Here is a 22,494-nt window from a genome sequence, read left to right as displayed (position 1 = left end):
TCCCAATCTGGACTTGATTTATTTGTAGTCACAGAAATTTCTACAGTTTTGAGTATATTATATAAACTTTTTTAAAAATAAAGCCAGTGATTTAGTTACATCAACAGATGAAGATTCTACAGAGATAAAATATTGATAATTTGAAATTTGTAATAAATAATTGAAATATTCAGTTCTAACAAATCTATGGTATTGCATTTTTTAAAAAGTCATATAGACCTTTTTTATTTTAAAATGAAAATAATCCATTATTTTTTTTGTAGTGGTTCATTAACATCTTGATAGCTGCTTAAAAGGGGTTTGTAATCTCTGTCTTTTTATATTTTTGAGTTAGAGGTAAAGTTGAAGGTATGTTTATACATGTGATTTTCATGCTGTTCCACATCAACTGAATCACTGAATAGTCAGTATTGTTATTATGGATATGTTAATGTTGTCAATTAATATTTAAAACTATATTCCTAAAATTTGGAATCTATTTCCATATGAGCTTTGTATCTAGCACATCTAGATTGTTGCAAAAAAAATATTAGTATGGCTTCTTGGATTGATGCTTGTAAAATAGATACTGATGATTGCTTGACAAAATGTGGGCACTGTCAGCCTTTGAAGTGGTTCGTTATCAATATAATAGACAGGTAGAACAATATGATTCCAAGGTTTAATAAAGTATCCCTGTAAAAATGTTTGACAGCATTTAATGAGAAGCATTTAATAATTTCTGTGTTAAATTCAATTCTGTATATGTGTGTGTACATACGTGCATATACCTTCAAGTCACACTGATGACTGCTTGTGCAACCTCCTGCAGTTTTCCACCTTGGGCAAGATATAATTTGGGATAAAAGAAAAGGTTTTGTGTTTGTCAGTTGAAATCTGGCTAGGCAAGGAATAGGGAGCTTCCTTTTCTGAGGTCTGTTTGTCTAGGTTTTGAATAGTACGTCAAATTCAAACCCAAGAAGGGGAAATGATATTCAATTGTATAAAGGGAGGCAGCACTACTTCATAGGTATGTCTGTATTTACAAGGTTAACGTATAATATTTTCTTGGAAACAATAAAGGACAAACCGAAAAAGAGGCAAATCTGAAAGAGGTTCATAAGGATAAAAAAAGATTGTTTATAATTTTGCTTACAAAGGAAAATTCAAAGTAAAACCAACGAATACTTTTATTTAAAAAAATGCATACTCTAATCGAAATACCTAAAATCAAATTTATTTAAACAAGACAAATTCCATATTTTTCACAAGAATGAAATTCTTTTCAAGAATTTCTGAAGTAAAGAACTGTCCTAAAAGATGTGTGGTCATTGTAGGTTAGGACAGAGATACAAGCTGTCTTTTCAGCTCAGTAGTTACTCCCTCATCCCTCAAGCTATTCACTCTCATTACAGGGATGGTTGTGGATTCACTCAGATTGCTAGTCCTGGTATGAGAATCATGAACTTGTCCCAGAACTGAATGTCTTATTTTCTTCCTTCTTTCTTTTCATTTGTTGATATCTTATATTTAAGGCAGTTGTAAAGTAATACATTTAATATCATTAAAATTTAATGGTCACAATGGCTGAATATTATTTCCACAGAGGAAAATCAAGTTAGCTCGAATTTAAAAATGCAAGGAGGAAAACTCTTTTTGCATTAAGACCTTGTTAGTTTCCTATCAGCATCCACATAGCCACTGTGGGAATAGAAACTAGAGTAAAATGGCCTTTGGACCTGTTCTGCAGAGCTCTCCTGAAGTCTATATGTTTGTAGAAATGACTAAGACATACAGTAACTGAATTTTTCAAACTATGAACTTGGTTGACAGATTTGTTGCCCTTTACTTTGCAAGAATATATTTCTAGGCATAAATACTTTCTTTTTTTCTGCTTCCGTAGGGGAAAATGCAGTGTTGCGCTTCTGAATGAGACAGAGTCTGTATTGTCGTATCTCGCCAAAGAGGTATATAATTGGTTCACCTATCAATATCCTTTTATTCACATGTTATTGAGTATTTCATTTTTAACAGATTGCTGTAAAACCAAATTGTAATTTTGCTTAATAGTATATTGCTGTTATAAAGGTGAAATGGCTTATTATTTGTTTTATTGTTTTGTGCCATAGTAATTCAGTCTCCTGAATTATTGATGCTTTATTGAAGCCATTCATTTCATTTTCCACTAGTAACTTGCAGTTCAGAATACAAAAGGTGATTCTTTTAAACTAATACTTTGGTTTTGTTTCTCTTGCCACTTATCAACACTAGGGTTATATTTAAATATGAGAGAGCTGTTACTGGATGGACAAAGAGGGATCATTGGATACTAAGGACAGGAATTTTACCTTTTCAACATTCTAAAGAAGATTTAAGATGAAAATGTGTTCTTAATCCTTATGAGCATGACAATTAGTAATCTCAGTATTACACCATAAAGATTGTTTACCAAACCTATTTATCAAAGCATTTAAATTCAGCCTAGTAGAGTTTAGGGATAATAAGCTTTTATGGTATACACCTATCAGCATCTACTCATAAGTTAATATCTAGCTCTCTAAACTTTGTACTAAATTAGCTCTTTAGTAATTCTCATAGTAAAATTTGAAACAGATAATGTTTCATAACAGATAATACTTTTATTATTACAGATTTTTGGAGGAGATAGGAATATGATTCATTGGAACTTTTTGTTGTTGTCCATAAGTATGCATAAACTGATAAATACTAAATATCTTGTATATAATTCTCAAAAACAATGTAAGTGCCCTTCGGTATATGAGAGAATATGCCTACCTTATACCATTCCACAATTTCTACACTGTCTTAGTACAAAAAAACAGAACTAATGAATTGAGTCCTCTGCTTTTTGATTTATAGACTAAAGCACTATAATTCTATAGTCACTTTTGTGAGAGTGATTTCCTCTGAATTCAGTGAATATCTTTCTGGATAAGATATATCATGTATTATTGCAGTAGTAAAAATACTGCTGAAATATTTTTGCCTAAAGCTTGTTTTCTAACGCGGTCACCAACTGGTGGTCTGCGGACCACTGGTGGTCCATTAGAAAATTTTAGTGGTCCGCAAAAAAAATATTTGCATTTTTTCTATTGCACTAAATACTATTTATCTTTTAAAAAATTCATACTAGTGGTCCGTGGGATTTAAAATTATGAATTTAGTGGTCCCTGAGGTCTGAAAGGTTGGCAAACCCTGTTCTAAATCACTTATTTATTTATTTTTCAATATTTAAAATTTTAAAGAAAAGGGAAAGTGATTCTAAGCTCTGCTGAAACTTATTACTTTTGGATTGGATCAAGATAGCTCATTCACATTATGTTAAACCTCAGTTATTTTTAGAACAGCTGTAAACATCAAAAGATATACTTCACAAGGCATGTTAGTGCAAATGAAGCACTACTTTTTGAAGCATTCAAGCAGCTTTGCCCTTTGTAAGCTCATTCAGGTGCTTAAAACTCTTCATGCAAACACATTTTGCAAAGCACTCTTTTAAATGCTTCACACAGTCTGAGTACTTAAAATAGGCTAATGGAAATTAATTGGACAGATAAAGCCTAATAATTTAAATACAAGTGGTTGTTGACTTATAACATAAAACATGGTTGTAAGATTCTGTAAACACACACACACACCAGTCACATGATTGGGTTTTGGATGCTTGGAACTGGCTCACATTTACAACTTTTTGCCAAGGGCCCTGCAATCATGTGATACCTATTTGTAATTTTCTCTACCTGCTTACCCAGAAAGTCTGTGGGAAAGCCAACAGGAAGGATTGCAAACAGAGAGGATTAAGGGGAACTAAAATAGCTCAATGGCCTGCAAGAATGGAGCTGAAATCCTGCTGAAGGGTTTTCCCTCTGTGCGTGGAGAGAAGGAGAAACCCTTCAGTGGACTGCAGGAACATCTGGCAGCAAAAAGGCTGCAGCCAGGAGGATTTCACCTCCACATACAGCTGAAATTCTCCTGGCAGGTAGCTCTTTCACCATATCCATTTAACAACTCAGGAGATTGCTTAATGACTGCAACTGTGAGTGCCAGGATTGTGATTATTGAGTGTAACAGTCACATGTATGTCTGTCTCTGAACTGCTTCACTCAACAACTGAGATTCCAGTTCCAATTTTGGTTATAAGTCGATGACTACCTGTGCTGCTAAAAAGGTGTATCCCTTAATGAGAATAATATATGTTTGGGATTTTTATCTTTGATTATCCTTTTAAAAGATATATGTGGTTAATAAAACATAAAACACAACAGGAAACTTTTCTGTGAATTCTCTATCGGGGAAATCAACCTGGTAGTTGAAAACTCTAGATAGTAATAACAATAGCACTTAGACTTATATACTGCTTTACAGTACTTTGCAGCCCTCTCTAAGCATATTTACAGAGTCAGCATATTGCCCTCAACAATCTGGGCCCCCATTTTACCGACCTAGAAAGGATGGAAGGTTGAGTCATCCTTGAGCCTAGTGAGATTTGAAATGCCAAATTGCAGTAAGCCAGCAGTCAGCAGAAGTAGCTTGCAGTACTGCATTCTAACCACTGCGCCACCGCGGCTCACCGATGCCATCAAATTGCCTATTCCTGATTTACCCTGATTTGCAACATTTGCTCAGTTTCATCAAAGAGACTTCTATAACTCAAATTTAATATCCAATAATCATGTAAGTATTATCTTTTAAAAAACTTTTTAGTGGAGGAGGTAGCAATCACCGTGAATCTCCAGGTTTGCTGAGATTAAGTGCCTAGCAGCCTCAACCACTGTGTTTATCTTTCAGCCATTTAGACTAAACATTTAGAAGGAAGGGTATAGAATTTTCCCTGCTTGGTTTTATTTATTTTATTCATTTTTCTCATCTTAGGATACTTTCTTTTATTCTCTGGTGTATGACCCCTCATTGAAAACACTTCTGGCAGACAAAGGTGAAATCAGAGTTGGACCCAGGTATCAAGCTGATGTACCAGATATTCTCTCAGAAGGTAAGCATGCTATATGTATCATTTTCCAGTGCCAGATTTTATTGTAATTGATGCAGTTTTGCATATCCAGTTTGTAAGTAATCTGAATATGTACCTTGCAGATCTCAAAGATGTTTTTTAAACAGTTTAAACATCCAGTTTCTAAATAGAAATTTTAAAAAATACCATAATATGCCTGTTTTTCCTTGTATGTTGGGTTGTTTGGTTTTCTTTTTTCTTTTTTCTTTTTGATTTATTCTTTTGTATAATAAAACAAGAAAAATAAATTCCAAAAAGTATGTTATAGGTTGCTTGATGACTTACCGTATTTTTCGGAGTATAAGATGCACCTTTTGCCCCCAAAAAAGAGGGTGAAAATCTGGGTGTGTCTTATACTACGAATGTAGTACTACCCAGCCTCTCACACGGAGGTTTCAGAGGCTGAAAAAAGCCTCAGAAATGAAGCTTCAGGGGGGAAAAAGCCTCTGAAACAGAGCTTCAGAAAAAAACAAAGTTTCAAAGGATTTTTTTCTGAAGCTCTGTTTCGGAGGCTTTCAGAGGCAGAAAAAAAAAGATTTTTCTGAAACAGAGTTTCAGAAGCTGAAAAAAAAACAAGGCACAGAGCTCACAACCAACAAACCTGTTGCTCACAACCAACGAACCCTACTCAGTTACTCAGCAGGCTTTGTAGCTATGGCAGGAATAGAACTCAAAGGTTCCCAGTTTCTACCATGATGCCTTGTACCAGATTGGTTCTATCAAACCATGTAGGGCTTTATAAGTCAAAGCTAGCACTTTGAATTACATCTATAAACCTATACTTAGCCCATGTAGAGCATATAACAAAAATATTCTATGTTTCTTATAGATACCACTGCTAATAAGCAGCCCAACACATTCTGTTTCCAAGTGCCAGTAGAAGAGAATATATGTAGCAGAGATTGGAACTTTGGACTCCTTGGTGCTCTCTGAGTTTGGTTGCTTGCTTTTAGATGTTTTATTACCCAACTAGATAACATCAGCAGTGCATTGTTTTCACGTTGTCCACAAATGGAGCTTCGTGAGAGCCCATTGCATTAGTCTAGGCAGGTAGTGATTATAGCAAGATCCTTGTGCCCTAGAACTAGTGCACCAGCCAAAGCTGGGCAGTTGCCCTCCAGGTCACAGGCTTCATCTGCTATTCAAGCAATAAGAGGACATTCAAGATTTGGATATCTCTCAGGAGCCTCCCTCTCAAGAGACAACTCAGGGTCAGACTGAAAACTATGATGAAACAAGAGTAACTCCATCTTGCTCTGGAGGCTTTCTGAGCACTGAGAAAACACCTTTGTAGCATCCCCCAACCCAGGACCGTGAAGTATAATTGGATGATATCTGATTCTGAACCAAAGGGTGACCTCTCCCTGCAACTTCAAATAGATATTAAACAATAGGGGAAGAATTGAATTGTCTGATACACTACATATAGATGGACTTTGTCCAACCTCTCTTCCCTCATTGCCAGAGATTGGGACTTCTTGACAAAGAAGGAAGTGAACTATTGCAAAACAGCATTTCCAGTATCCAGTGCTCACAGGCAGTCCATGATTTAATACTAATGGTGGTTAGCTCATGCCCTGGTATCCTTTAAATGTGCCCCATCATCACCACAAGGGGGTCAGAGCCATTCAAGTGGTCTGCCCCCAGAAACTGATTGGCCCAAATGGGTTTCAGAGGGAACTGGCAGATATCCTGTTGAAGCTCTGGTTATGTCCTAGAACCAAAGGGCAGCTGAAGCTTTGGATAGGATCACATCTGTGTGGCCTCTGTTGACCCATTGCTCATGACACTCCCTATGGCTCACATAGGAGCTGCGGGTTCTGAAAAGGGCAAAAAGATGCCTAAAAAGCCTCTTGAGGAAAATGAGGGATGAATCTGACTGGACATGTGTTACCTCGTGATGATAAGAGCAATGAAACATTATTATTTCTCTGCCCTTATTGCATCTGCAGTATGTTGCCTGGCAGCCCTGTTCAGAATCACCTGCCCTTGCTGTGATGGGGGGCTCAGCTGATTGTCTTGAGGGCCGTGCAGAGGAATTTGTGGAACACTTGACAAAGTCATTTGAATCCATTTCCAGTTATAGTCCATGTGTGATGCAGATCCATTAGAAAGGCCTGGGGAAAGGCCTTATCCAGTTATCTGGGAACAGTTTAATCTTTTTGGATTTGATCAAGTAGACAGGGCCCTCAGCACAACCCCCTGTCAATTAAACCCTGTCCCACCTGGCTGGTGAAAGCCTCCAGAACAGTGAAAACTAAGTAGGTTCAGGCAGTGATAAATTCTTCATTGCAGGAATGGACATTCCTGGGACCTTTCAAGGAAGCTCCAATCTGCCCCCGGCTCTTGATCCCAACTGCCTAGACAATTTTCATCGAATTTCTCTTTTCAGGGAAGGTGGTAGAAAAAGTGGTTTTTGTGGCAGCTTCAGTGGGTCCTGGATGAAACAAATTAACAGAGTTAACAAAGTCGAAAGGATCCTTGGAGGCCTCTATTCCAACCCCCTGTTCAATGATCTGACCATTACAAGGGGCTTGATTGCCAGAACATTTTTATTCTTGATGTTGTTCATAAAACTAATTTCATCTACAGTCTGTGAATATGCTTCAGGGACAAACGTGCTCTATGATTTTTCTGAAAAATTAAATATATTGCTAATAGGATCAGTTGTAATTAGAGTATTAGAGGTGTATTGAGGAGACTCAAATTCATATTGCCTGTAGCAATCAATGAAGTATACCAGGCTAGTTATTTTTTCAGGCTAAATGGCTTCATAGGATAAAATAGAAGGACGAGTATATCCAGTATCCTAAGCTTCATGGAAGAAAGATGACTTTTAAAAAATATCAAAGCAATAAAATACAATGATAAAGTATAAATAAATGAAAGTAATATTAGGTTTCTCATGATACATTTAATTGTGTATTAGTAACTATATTACAAACTGGACAATATCAATAAATAATGTCAATAAATAAATACTTTATATTTCAATTGTATACAAAATCCCAAAAAATAATTAATAATTGATAATTGAATTTATCAAATTTATACATTAAAACTTGTTCTAAAATATTAACTACAGTTTTAATTAGGAAAATGTTATTGCTGGTTTCCTAAAATGAAAATATGGAAAATATTTACCTAACTCTCTAGAACAGTGATTTTTCCAATCTTTTTCCATCTCATAGCACACACCTCAAATGTGAGATTTCTAGGTCACGAAATTGGAAATCCTTTGGCATCACAGGTTTCTTGGGTTCGGAAGGAGAAATAGAGGCAGTCCACCCCTGTTGATGTCACGGAAGTGAGGTTCCTGGAAGGAGCAGGAAGTGAGGAGCACTTCCTGCTCCTTGTTGCAGTATACCTGCAGACCTTTCAGAGTACTCAAATAATCTTGGCACAGTGACTGAAAACCACAAATCTAAAAGATAAGATAAAATTATCCTGCAAGGCTAATTATGGGTTTATTTTATTTCCAATAGTAGACAGTTTGTGACTGTTTAATTTACTGGTAGTTTTTTTCAAACAAAAAAAAGACACCTTGGCTATCTGCTTCTCTATCCATATTTATAGAATCTCCAGAAAATGTTGAGATGCCCAGAAAATGATAATAGGTGTTATAAAGGATTTATTTTGAAGTGAAAGTAGAATTTTTAAAATAAATTATTCAACAATGCAGCCTGTATAAATAAAGATTTACAAACTGGAACTTTGCATGTTGTGTCTTCATTTGTACAATTTGGAGATGCAGACCACTGATGTTTTGTGGGTTTTTTTCTTCAAGAAAAATTAGTGGAAGTAAAGATCAGAGACAAGCTGTCTAGCCACAAACTAGCCACAGAAACAAAGATATGGATTACTGAACTGCACAAATATAGTCTAATTACTTTTTGTTGCAAGGACAAATGACACTGCATTCAGGAAAAGCTATAAATTACTTTTATGTTGAATCGGTGACTAAGAAGCAGAGATCTATAAGTAATTAAGTTTGTGGAATAAGTATATATTTAAGTACTGTTGGGACTGTGTTGAAACAAAAAAAATGGATGTAATTATGTGATTGTGGGTTGGATATCTATGAACTACTAAAACTCTTGTGTCTCTTTGTAATCTTCAGTTGAGCAAAATTGGAAGGTCTAGGCAACAGTGATTAAACCAGGGTAGCTCAAATGGGCTAACTTACAAAATGCCGATATCCATGACTCCTGTGGGAATGAATTTGTGGCTGCTTAAGCTTCATCACACCTTCCAACTACACTTCACAGAAATCTGCAGGTTGCATGGCACATGGGAAGATGGGATTGTTGTATCTTCATCCTCTTTCCTGCCTCCTTCTGGTCCCTGCACTCAATTACCTGGTTGCAAGGTCTGACTGGCAAGCAATGATGGGCTGCTTTAGAATATCTAAATTTTCTTAACGGTGGGCAGTGAGGGTAAAATGGAGGAGTGACTGATGCCTGATGGTAAGGTAGAGTTGGCTGGGGATGCTTGTGGTTGACAGGTGAGCCCTCTTCCTCCCTAGAGAGAGGGCACCCTTAGGGATTGGGAGCAATTTTCTTACAGCCATAGCTTTCTTTGTTTCCCTTCCCCTCACCAAAGTGGCAGACAGTTCCGAGGAGGAGGGGAGGGAGAGGAGTAGGAGGAGAGATTTCCAAGCTCCTACCAGCTTTCCACAAGCAATATCAATGGGGAAACTGGCAGGCAGTTGAAAGTCACTCCTCTTATAACTTGTTTTTTGCCCACTCATGGTCATTCTATTTCTGAAATATCTTTGAAAAAATGACCAAAGAGGTCCTGGATTGGCTAGTAGTTGATAAAGTTTTAGAGAAATCTGAAGTGGATGTAAGGTTCCCAATTCAGATGTTTATTATCAAATGAAGGCCTTTGTAACAAATGTTATATTTTACAGGTTATGTGATAGCAACTGTTTCTTCCTGAAATAATATTTTGATTGCTTATTTAATAAGTTAATTTTAATCTGATATCTATTTTTCTTCCAGGAGAAACAGATGACAGGGAACAGGCAAAACTTGAAGTAAAAGTTTGGGATCCAGATAGCCACCTCACTGATCATCAGATTGACCAATTTTTAGTGGTAGCACGGTAAGATTTACATATCCAATTTGGACTTTGAATAATGTAATGGAATGTGAAGTATTCGTTAATTTTTTTAATAATCAGGCTTGATGACATGCTGAAATAAATTTAATTTTATAGTCTGGTGAGATTCCAGCTTGACTATCAAATTCACCTCTTCCATTCTGTTGCCATACTTTCTGAAACTTTGAGTACAGTCTCAAGCATAAGAATTACTCTGCTGGATTGGACCTGTGGCCCATATAGTCTAGAAGTCTGTTGTGACGGTGACCAGCCATCTACACAAGGGAACCTACTAGTTTCCCAGCAGAGGGCCTTCAGAGGCACTCACATGACCATCAAGGCTAATAGCTGTTGTTCCCCATGATTTACACAAATTGACCTAATCTTTTCTTGGGACCAACCAAGCTAGTAGCCAGCACCACATCTTATGGTAGATAATTCCAAAATTACATCCATTCTTTATTTTGGTATTTATTTAATTTATATACTGTTCAAATCCCAATAATTATTATATTAATGCCACTTCTTATTTCCGTAACATGACCTTTTATTAGCAGAGCCATAGTCTGTTTATATCTTCACTGAATTGTTTATATGACTTCAAGTTACTACTAGCTCTGATCTTGGATATAAGAGCGAATACAGGTCTTAAATGACCTTTTCCGAGGCTATGATAGCTTTAGTAATTAAACAAACAGTCATAAGTTGAGGGCTATCCCTAGTTCTGTGCGTACATCTTAAATTTTCAATATCATTTTCTTTTCTTATAAGTTTCATAAGTTAACTGTTTCCGTAGGTTATTTGCAGATATTAGCTGTTGCTGTAACAGTTTAATTCGATTAGAGATATTTATCTTGCCTGGAGGTTCCTTTAATTATTCTTTGTTTTCTTTTTATCTTATCCAAAATGGGCTGTATTTTCTATCCACTCTTCTTTTTAACGTCAGTATTACGTTATATGAAACGATCACTGATAAAAACTTTACTTGCATTCCAAACCATTGTTAAATTAGTAACCTTTATTTAAGTTGTTTCCAAAAAATTCTGCTAATTTCCAATTAATTATTAATATTTCATTTCTGTGTAAAACAAGTACAAATAATAGAGTTGGAAGGGTCCTTGGAGGTCTTCTAGTCCAACCCCCTGCTCAAGACAGGAATCTCTATACAATTTCAGACAAATGGTTGTCCAATCTCTTCTTAAAAACCTACAGTGTTGGAGCACCCACAATTTCTGGAGGCAAGCCTGATTAATTATTCTAACTGTCAGAAAATTTCTTCTTAGTTCTAGGCTGGTTCTCTCCTTGATTAGTTTCCATCCATTGTTTCTTGTCCTTTGCTTTGTGTCAGTCCCTTATATTGGAGCACTGCTATCGTGTCCTTGCTATCCCTGGTCCTTCTTTCATTAAACTAGACATACCCAATTCTTGCAACTGTTCTTCATATGTTTTAGCCTAAAATCCCCTAATGATCTTTGTAGATTTCCTTTTATAACCCACACTCAAGGGGTTATAATCAAAAAAGTCTTTGGTAGAATCTCCACTAAAGATCCGATTTGCCAAATTCTTTGAAACCACAATGCCTACATTGCATCTGTTTTTGAGAAGGATCTTTGTCTTTCTGAAAAGTAAGTATATTCTCTGGCATTACCAGTTTTCTGTCTCTATGCATTCACTAACCGTAAATTGTCCATCAAACCAAAATAAGTGTTTGTCAATTTGCCTTGAGTGACAGTAATGTATAAGTTTTTCCTTGTAGGACTGCTATCATTTTGGTTGTTATCTTCTAAACCCAATTATTTCAGCTGTGGCCTAAAATGGGCATTAAATGGGCAGCAAACAAACAAAAAATATTTAAAAAGCAAAGTAAATATTTCTTAAGGAATGGAAGGATATAAATGCAACAGATAATTAATTACTTTGCTAATAGTGGTTGATAAACTATATCTTTGTGAAGGTGATTACCATTTATATTTCATAAGTAGCTAGTTATTCTCAGGGAAAGAATGTTGTTAATGTAAATATATAACTGTCATATATGAGCAAATGTGTGAAAAGAAAGGCCAGATTTCTTTGGAGAGAAAAACACTCAAGACAATCACTACCAAAAATAAACTAAAAGAAAATATCAGCCAAGCAGCATTAATCACTCAATAGTGGTCTTTCAGTAAAGTGAAAGTAGTGATCCAATTTCATATAAAAGTCCTCTTAAAATACGAAAGATGGAGGAAAATGAATAGTTGAATGCCTCACCCACTTTTGTAAATTATTGCAAGAAACACAGTTTACCTTACTTTATAATATAGACCACCCAGTAAGAAAATACTATGGCTTTTCTTTTAAAAGAAGATCTTAAAAAATAAATTAAAATAAAATATAATTTGAAATTTTGTTTTTTCTTGAAGTTGAAAGTTGACATATAAGAATAATTCTGAGGGTGGGTTAATTCATATATTGACTTACAATATATTCTAAGGTATTCTTTGCACACACTTTTGTTATGTGGGAAGCAAGACATACCTATTTGTTAAATCTCACATATAGTTCACAAAATCCTACCAAGTGGATACATTTGACTGGTTCTGATATTTATATGTTCTCTGAGCCATAGAAAAGTAATGTTTGCATAGTTGGGAAATAATTTAAAGAATGTTCTTAAAATGCTATGTTTCTCTTTGCGTTATTGAAATATAGGTAGTCTTATCAAGTCTGTCGTTGTATTGGAAATTATAAAAATCCCAATACAATACTTCTGAGAAGAGCTTCTGGATTCAGAAATAGATGAGTTGTGGACTTCCGGTTGGCTCCGCTTCGTTGATGGCGATCTTTTTCAGACCGCTAACCTCGTGAGTCCGTAGAGCCGCCAGGACAGCGCAAATCAGCTGTCCAGCAGCTTGAAAATCTCTCCCTCAGGCGAAGAGGGAGAGATGAGCATTCGGGCTGAAGTTAAGCCCCCCGGAGAAGCCCCAGAAAAATTTCTGGAAGCTTGAGGGGAGTGCTCCTTCCAAAGCCTGAAAGAAGCTCCGTACCCGGTGGACATCTGCCTTTTGGCAGAAAAAAACGTAGCGTCCAATCTCCACGACAGAAATGGATTTGTGATGGATTGTAAATAGATAGAGCAGAAACTGGAGTTCTAGCATTTGTTTGCAAGAAGACTGTAAGCCCCTAATAGAGGATACATTTGTTACGAAGATAGGAGAGAAGAAAGCAAATGGCGTTTTGTGGAATGCAAGCAAATGGCGATTTGTGTATTGGAAACGAAAGTTAAGGAAATGCTTATTAACAGCCAGCATGGAACCAGAAGGTATACGAGAAGATTCTGATTAAATGGAAGAAATGAGAATGTTATGATTTATATTTTTTCTTCTTTTTTTTTGGAATTATAGTGATTTAGAAGAAAAGCCTTTTGAATCTTCCCTTTTTAACTCTTTTTTGTCCTTTTTTTTTCTTTTTTGTTATTGGGTAGGTTATATATTTTAAAAATAGCTTTCAAGCAAATAATACCAAAAGCTACTAAAAACTTTGAAATTTCTTCAGTTCAGATACGAAAATTAAAAGAAGATATTAAAGAGGAATTAAGGAATTTTTTACAGGAGTTTCTGGAGGCTCATTTTTCAGAAATAGATCAAAAATTTGATGAAATGGAGAAATAGATGTTTAAGGAAGTGGTGGAAGAACAGAAGAGGGAAATGAAAATGGTAAAGGATGCAATTTCGCAAATATTAAGGTCTTGTATTCAGATGGAGGATAGTTTGGAAGAACTTAATAAAGTTAATTTAGAGTTGCAAAGGAAAATAGAGGAAATTCAAAAGGATCAAAACAACTGGAATCTAGATAATAAGATAGAAGATATACAGGTTAAGGTAGATAGGGCAGATGAAGAAAGAGTAATATTACAATATAGATTAAAGGAATATGCTATAAGGGTGAGGGGATTGAAGGAAGGTAGGAAGGAAAATTTAAAAGAGATTTTTATGCAAGCTTTTGCTCAGATAAAGAGTGTGGAACCAGAAGACTTTGAGATTAATATTGAAAGAATTTATTGTGTTAATTCTTGGTGGGCAAGACAAAATAGATTACCGAGGGATGTGGTTATTTATTTTATAACTAAAAAGGTTAGGTATGGTATTCTGCAAGCCTTTTATAAAAATAAATTTCAAATAATGGGACAAGATATAAAAATGATGAAGGAAATTCCTCCTAAAATGTTAAGAAAGAGAAGAGAATTTCCTATTTTAGTGGATGAGTTTAAGAAACATCAAATATATTTTAGCTGGGAAGTTCCAATGGGTTTGTCAGTAAATTTTAAAGGTAGAAAGTATTTTCTTAATACAGTTATGAAAGCAAGAAATTTTTACACTAATGTTTTAAAGAGTGGGAATTCTTTGTTTTTAGAAGCTAAGTTAACTGGTCTGGAGATGATGGAAAATAGAATAGGAGAGGGGAGGAATGTTTAAGATGTGAATATGATGATTATGGTTAATTTTTAGAATTGATTTGTTTAGGATATAAGTTGTAGGATTTTTGTTATTTGTTATATGTAAGATTTAAACCTATGGGAAGATATTATTTAATTTTGAAGGATGGAAATAAAAATTTATGAATTTAGATAATGTTGTGGTTATAATGATGTTAATTGTTTATTGTTATATTTTGGATGTAATTTAAATGATCATTTGTTTTAATTGATATGCCTTGGATATAAATCTATAGATAGCAAAAGTTATGAAGTTAAGTAAATATTGTATCTGAGAAACTTTATTCGTAATGATATTTTATTGATGGAGTAATATTTGAAGATTGGACAGTAAACGTTATGACAATTGAAGAAATATATAAGTATGAATATTTGAGTTTGAGAGGATGTAATTTAAGAAATGGACTTATGAAATTTGAAGAAATATAAGTGGAGAAAATCTGAATTTGAGAAGATGGTCTAATTTTAAAAATGGACTGTAAGAAGAAGTAATCTATGAAGGGAAGACTGTATTTGTATTGTTCTTTTTTGTTGTTGTTGTTATTCTTTCTTATCTTTTCACTTTTATTGTAAGAGATTTAAAGTTTTAGAGGGGGCTGGGAGTTTATGTATATTTAGTATATTTTAGTTTGTGATTATTGGTTATAATACCCGGTATTTGCTCTGGTAAGTCCGGGGGGGTGGGGGGGGAGGGGGGAGGGAGGGGGAGAGTGATGGAAATGATATATGGAATAGTTATTAATGTACAGTAACGATTGATGATACGAAATTATAATCTGAAATAAGATTGGGGCTGCTCAACTGCCATTTTAGAAAGGGGAGAGAGGAGTAGAAGAGGGAATAAAGTAGGTAGGGAAGAGGTGAGAAGGAGGAGGGGAATAAGAAGGTTAGAAAGGGTGGAAGTAGGGAGGAGTGGAGAAGGAGGAGAGGAAGTAGTAAAGTGAAGGAGATGAAGGAAGGGGAAAGTAGTAGAAGGTAGAGGGAGGTTGAAGAAAGGAAGTGGCAGTCGGGCAGGCCCGATTTAGTAATAAATAAAAATTAATGATCAATGATGGATAACAGATTGTACATTAATATGATGTTGGAAAATGGAAATAAAAAACTTTTTTGAAAAAAAAAGAAAAAGATGAGTTGTGGTGATCTTACAAAGTGGAAAAAGGAGAAATAGAGTGAAAAATTAAATTATTTAACAAATGCAAGAATTAACCTAATCTATTTTTAAAAATTAGGAGTAAATCTGTTTAAAAAAATAAATGAAATAATTTTGTTAGTATTCTGTGTATCAAAATATGGATTAACATATAAATTAACACTTTTTGTAGTAAAATTTTGCCTTTCATTGCCCAGTTTTATACATGCCATTTTAAAAGGAAGTCCCATTTAATACTAAATAAGCATTCTGTGCTGGATCAAATTCTACAAGTTTTTGGGAATGCTTTGAAATTCTGTAATGCAGTTGAACGTGCATGCTAATCAACAATGTATTAGAGGGTGAAAGGATGCATTTCTGTCACAGTGTTTTAAAATTATCTCACTTTCATTGTTCTCATAATGTTGTTTTTCTTCTTCCTTCAGTGCTGTTGGTACTTTTGCACGAGCTCTAGACTGCAGTAGTTCTGTAAGACAACCTAGTTTACACATGAGTGCAGCTGCTGCTTCCCGGGATATCACTTTGGTGAGATATTCTTTGAAATATACTTCCTTTGAAAGAATAGTTCGCTAAAGAAACAAATTAAATCCTGCCCTGATACGTTGATGATAATGGTGTTTTGAGGATTTTGCATATATACAGCGGATATAAAATATTCAACCCAACTCTTGCTATTTGTTTTATTAACTGATCTTAACAGGTGGTGAGTTGTACTGGTTAATTGCTTAAAAATATTCTTTGATTTATTTAAAGAGAATTAGAACTTACAGAATGATAATGATTTTGCCAGGAATATTAAAAAAGATAAAATTGTTATTTTTACTTTTTTTCCTCTAGTAAATAATTTTGTATCTCCCTACGTTTATTGTATATAGTGAAAAAATATGGAATATTAGTATGCATATATCCAGTTGAACTGTACAAAGTATTCGGAAGAGGTATTTGTGATATTTGGGAACATGAACAAATCACCAATGTTTGAATGGCTAAAGCCATTGCATCATTTGATCAGCTGCTTCAGAAACCACTTGTGACTATTTGTATAAGCGTTTTTACACACAGCCATTGCAATAGGACGAAAGCAAAGTGAATAGGCTTCAGATACATTCTTCTTGGTGAAAACGTAAAGTGGCTGTGCATGTACACACATACCAAAATAAGTACTTTCAAACCAGTTGCATGAGTCTTACAAAAAATATGTCTGCTTTGGTGATTGAATAAGAGGCCTTATTCACATTCCTCATTGTGTAGTGGTTCTTTCAAAATTATTGTGTTGCCCTAATACACAGTAGTAGTACTTTGAGTTCTAATTTGTTTTTTAAACCAGGATTAAAGACTAATAAATGCATGTATCAACAGTATTGAGTGCCTAATCTGTGTTAATGACAGAATTCTAGACCAGTAAAAGTCATGCAGTCGTTTCCCTCCCCAACCGCAACTCCCATATCTTTTTTCCAAACACAGATAACATACGTTAATGTTTAGCTGTTTAATCTACAAGAAGTAATGCTTGGATTCCTAAAAATTGGTATTTTTTCTGTATTTTTTTTTAAATTTCTGACTACCCATCCCTCTTCTGAAAAAAAAAAAAGTAATAGTTATGCTATAAAGTTGGATAATGTGGGATACCTCCAAAGGTTGAGACAATTATATTACATTAAAATATTACAACTTTTGTACTGAAATGCACAGAGATGCCAACCATCTTGCAGTATCTTCCATTATGACAGTTAACCGGTTAATCGAAAGAGTAATATCATGCAAGTCTATTTTTATATAGTACAAGTATAGTTTTTTCCAGTAGAAAAACTACTGGCAATTTTATCCTTATGATCGTAATTCCTACTTATCATAAATCTTAATATCACAGTTGAACTCTTTGAATTTGGCATATTGTCACAAGTAGCTTATGACAAGAGAAGTCAAGTTAAAAATGTAAAGACATCTATGTTATAATGCATGTTGGCTCAGGAATTCTGGGAGTTGAAATTCACTGATTGTTAAAGGGCCATAGTTCCCCACCCCTATTATAAATGGGGGACAATCTCCTATTTGCAGCCACTTGGTCATTAAAATTCACCTGCCATTGGCTGACATTCCATGTCTAAAACACATACATACACATGTCTTTGCTGATTTTGTGTGTAAAGACATACATTGGATCCATATTAACTATCCCTAGCTTATTCCCAGTTTTTAATCAATAGTTATATAAGCTTTATAACTGTTCTGTCATTTCTTGGGAGCTTATGTACTGTATACATATACACATACTTATATATACATAGTGTAGACATGTAAGATATATGTTCCACCTTATATGGTGTTTGCTTCTATGTTCATCTCCACTTCCATTCTTCTGAATTATCCCAATACAATGCAGCCAAAGGAATTGGGGACCTGGAAGGAGAAGTTTATGGGGAATTTTGGGTAGAGCCACAGCATGCATATGAAAGATGAGACTTCATGGAGACATAATAGTTATCTTCAGTTATCCAAAAAAACTGATACATAAAAGACAGGGAAGAATTATTCAGAGTTGTTCCTCAAGATAGGTCACCAATAGGATAGAATAGAACAGAACAGAACAGAATAGAATAGATTTTTTTATTGGCCAAGTGTGTGTGATTGGACACACAAGGAATTTTTCTTGGTGCATATGCTCTCAGTGTACATAAAAGAAAAGATACCTTCATTGAGGTACAACACTTAATGATAGTCATAGGGTACAAATTTAACACTTAATGATACAACACTTAATGATAGTCATAGGCTATAATTAAGCAATCAGGAAACAATCAATATCGGTATAAATTGTAAGGATACAAGCAGCAAAGTTACAGTCATAAGTGGAAGGATATGGGTGATGGGGAACGATGAGAAGATTAATAGTAGTGCAGATTTAGTAAATAGTTTAACAGTGTTGAGGGAATTATTTGTTTAGCAGAGTGATGGCGTTCGGGAAAGAACTGTTCCTGTGTCTAGTTGTTCTGGTGTGCAGTGCTCTATAGCGTCATTTTGAGGGTAGGAATTGAAACAGTTTATGTCCAGGATGTGAGGGATCTGTAAATATTTTCACAGCCCTCTTTTTGTTTCGTGCAGTATACAGGTCCTTAATGGAAGGCAGGTTGGTAGCAATTGGTTTTTCTGCAGTTCTAATTATTCTCTGAAGTCTGTGTCTGTCTTGTTCTGTTGCAGAACCAAACCAGACAGTTATAAATTGCCAAGAAGTAGATTTTGATTGGAAATTAGGAGGAACTTTTCTAAGTATAACAGCTGTTTAACAATATAAGAGTCTATCTTTGGAGATAGTGGCCATCTGGAGGTGGAGGTGTTTAAGCAATATCTGCATAGCCATCTATTAAAGATACTGCAATAATAGATCCCTAAACTTGGCAGAGAGTTGGTCTAGATAAGGGCTGTCAAACTCACGGCCCATGGGCTAGATGCATCACGCGCTGGCCACACCCACACCTAGTTTGGCAAAGGGGGAAAAGTCATGATACGTCACATGATGCCGCTGTGATGACACAAGTTTGACACCCCTGGTCTAGATGTTCAAAACAGCTCTTCAAAATCCCTTCCAACCTTTATATTCTGTCATTCTATTATCTTAAGAGTGTAAAGAGTTATGACTATACAGTTGTTCAGAAATGGTGAATTTGAAAAAAGGGATTGACAAATAAGGGTTTTGCAGATCCAGTGAAGAACCAAGCAAAACTGTCAGTGAGAAATGATTGGTTCCTGGCAGACTGCTACAACTGCCTTCCAAATGCATAATTTCGGCCACCTGAAGATTTCTGCATGAACGAATAATGAGAGAAATGCTTGATATATGTTTGGAATGTCACATTATGACTGAGGATATCCATTGTCAAATTCCTCTTCACTCACTGAGCTAGTCACTTTTTTCAATCTAACCTATTCATAAGAGTTATTGTGAGGATAATATGAAAAGCCAAAGAGAAAATGAAAGACGGCATTGGTGGCTGAAACATAGATCCTAATAGTGACCATCCAGTTGCAGCTCAGCTGCTTCTTGTGGACCATAGGCACAAATGAGACACTAGAACAGCAGTTAATCATTTTTCTATTTTTAATTACTCTATCTTATTGTTTTTCTCCTTGGCATCATTACAATTCCTCTCTTTTTTTCTCTTTAACTTAGGAAAATACTAAAGATGTTATTTCTTAATTTTTATTGGTTTTTTTTTACTTTTATTAGTAAAATTAAAAAAGAGACAAAATATTTCAAAAAAGAAATAAGAACAAATAAATAAAAGAAAAATAAATAAATAAATAATAGAAATAAGAACAAAAAGAAAAAGTGAAGGACATGCAGCTGCTTTGTGTAAAGCCAGCAGGGTGACTCTGGGCCAGTCACTCACTCTCAACCCACCCCACCCCACCCCAGAGGGTTGTTGTGGGGAAAATAGGAGGAAATATACTGCCAAAATACTTTCATAAAAGGGACGCCCACTCTCAGGAGGCATTGCAGAAACTGTCCTGCACGAACTGGAAAAACATGTATTTTAAAACTACACACCGAAATTTTGCTGTTGTTACATGGACTACATGTTTATCATTATCAAAAGAAATGCATTGAAAGACTTTCATACCCTACTGAACTTCATTTTCCCAGATACACAATTTGCAATGGAGGAAGAAATGGCTAGACAATTACATTTTTAGATGTGCTAGTTAACAGCAAGAAGATGGAAACCTAGAAACTGTGGTTTATTGCAAGGCCACCAACATTCCACTCATTCTTTAGTTTCAACAGTAACTATCCACTGCCACACAAAAAGAGTTGCATCAAAACACTTCATGGCAGGGTGAGAATCTACTGTAGTATCCAGCAAGCTAAACAACTGGAAAGTACCAATGTGCACAGTTCAGCAGAATGAGTACCCACAAGCATTTATTACAAGATGCCTGCACAACACATACAAAGGGAGGAAGAAAGAAGGTGCAAGATCAACTCTCTGGCATACCTTGCCATACATCAAAAACATTTCAGAAGCAGTAGAACACAGCTTCTGAGATCTCAAGTGGGCATTACACACTGTCAGAGGCTACCATACAAGGACAAATCATGCATTGCAAAGATCTCTTGGAGGTGGGAGATACTTCTAATGTAATCTACTGGATCCCCCACATAGATTGTCCCTTTGGCTGTATAGGGCAGACAGGTAAGAATCTAACCACCAGATTGCAAGAATGCAGGCGAGCTGTCAGACGAGGAAACCCAAATTCATTGGTAGGTTCACATTGCAATGAATAAGGATGTACATTCAATTATCTCAGTTACTAAGATTGTTGGCCATGCAGATACAAAGATACCCAAGGAAATGATTGAAGCCTGCGGAACAAGTCCCATGTCAGTCAACAGGAGTGCTGATTTACCACTACTTATTGGGTACCTAGGAGCCAAGGACTTGGCAGCACAAAGAAATAACAGCTAATTGTGGGCCATCAACATACCAATCAACCAATAGGCAGGTACCACATAAATATGATGCATACAATATAGCACAGAGCACATATTCCATTAGAGCCAAGTTCCCTGAAGATGTACTCCAGCATGAATCCAGAAGCTTGGAAGATTAAACCTCAGATTGTCCCAGATTGGATCTTGTATTGGATATGTTTACCAACTTGAGTTATTTGTAAAAAGAATAAAAGGCAGTATATAAAAAATAAATATTTTAAATAACATAGTATGTATCCAGAAAATCTAGTTAGCTCATGAAGATCTAGAATGAATGTGATTCCTTTTTATCCTTACATTAATGACATAAGAATTGTGCTTATTTTGCCCTACTTTGTGTTATTGCCTTGTGGCACCCAAAGCCAGGATTATATTTCCCTGCAACTAATAAAACCAGAATCAGAAGCCAGAGACTTTATTTTATTATTATTCCAGCTTCTTCAGGTATTATGAATTACTAGATTGTGCTTGTGTATTACACAACCTTCATTAGTTTTCCCTCTATGTAATGAATGGAGAAGAATGAAATGAATTTAATACATGGATTTTTATCATTTCTCCTTAGACCAAGACAAATCCATGCATCACGGAAAGGCAGAAGTAATGATGAGGAAATAAAACACAATTATTTCCAAATTACCTCTGTGGGATGCCTTACTTGGCATACTATGAACTGAATTATTAGAATGAGAAACTTATATATTGAGGAAGTATGGCAATAAAACACTGATCTATGTTTTGGTGTGAAGTCTGATAGGTTACACCATGTCAGGGCAAAATAAAGCTTGTATAAAGAAATTGAGAGCTAAGATAATTAAGTCCAAAACAATATTAGACTTACCAACCCAATTAGATGATAAAACTCATTGGCTAACTATTAATGTTGAAGAGTCTTCAGTCAACTCTCATCAGCATTTCCCAAGGAAACAGTGTTTCATAGAAACAGAATTGTAACATAAGTTGTTGCCAGCAACTCCAGATGAAGCAAAATAGTCATCAAACCTGACTCTTCATAACTGATTTGCTGTACTGAAATAAACTTGCACTTCAGTTCATGACTCTGCTTTGACAGGTTGATTTGCTAAGTCATAATACCATGTTGAAGATATACACAGTCCTAACAAGATACATGGCAAATTCCTTGAACTGGGACTTGACTATAAATCACAGCCCCAGCATAGTTTGATAAAAGGTATGTAAACGATTGTATGATATAAGTGTTGAGGGTAAGAATTCCCTCTAATACCCATGGTAGTTTAATTCCATTAATT

The 22,494-nt window shown here is 35.3% G+C and overlaps 1 protein-coding gene across 1 annotated transcript in view; it reads left to right on the top strand.

Moving 5' to 3' along the window:
- The window catches only part of MTA3 (metastasis associated 1 family member 3), a 137,008-nt gene that overhangs the window by 46,252 nt on the left and 68,262 nt on the right, over positions 1–22,494 (top strand). Inside the window, exons 5-8 of the mRNA XM_058165244.1 lie at positions 1,883–1,946; positions 4,870–4,987; positions 10,009–10,111; positions 16,158–16,257. Coding sequence (XP_058021227.1) covers positions 1,883–1,946; positions 4,870–4,987; positions 10,009–10,111; positions 16,158–16,257 — 385 coding nt within the window. The remainder of the gene's footprint in view (positions 1–1,882; positions 1,947–4,869; positions 4,988–10,008; positions 10,112–16,157; positions 16,258–22,494) is intronic.

Source organism: Ahaetulla prasina, chromosome 1 (assembly GCF_028640845.1).
Source record: "Ahaetulla prasina isolate Xishuangbanna chromosome 1, ASM2864084v1, whole genome shotgun sequence".
In the NCBI taxonomy this organism is placed as follows: Eukaryota; Metazoa; Chordata; class Lepidosauria; order Squamata; family Colubridae; genus Ahaetulla; species Ahaetulla prasina.
Note: the sequence above shows the minus strand (reverse complement) of the source record. Positions and strands in the feature narration are given on the sequence as shown.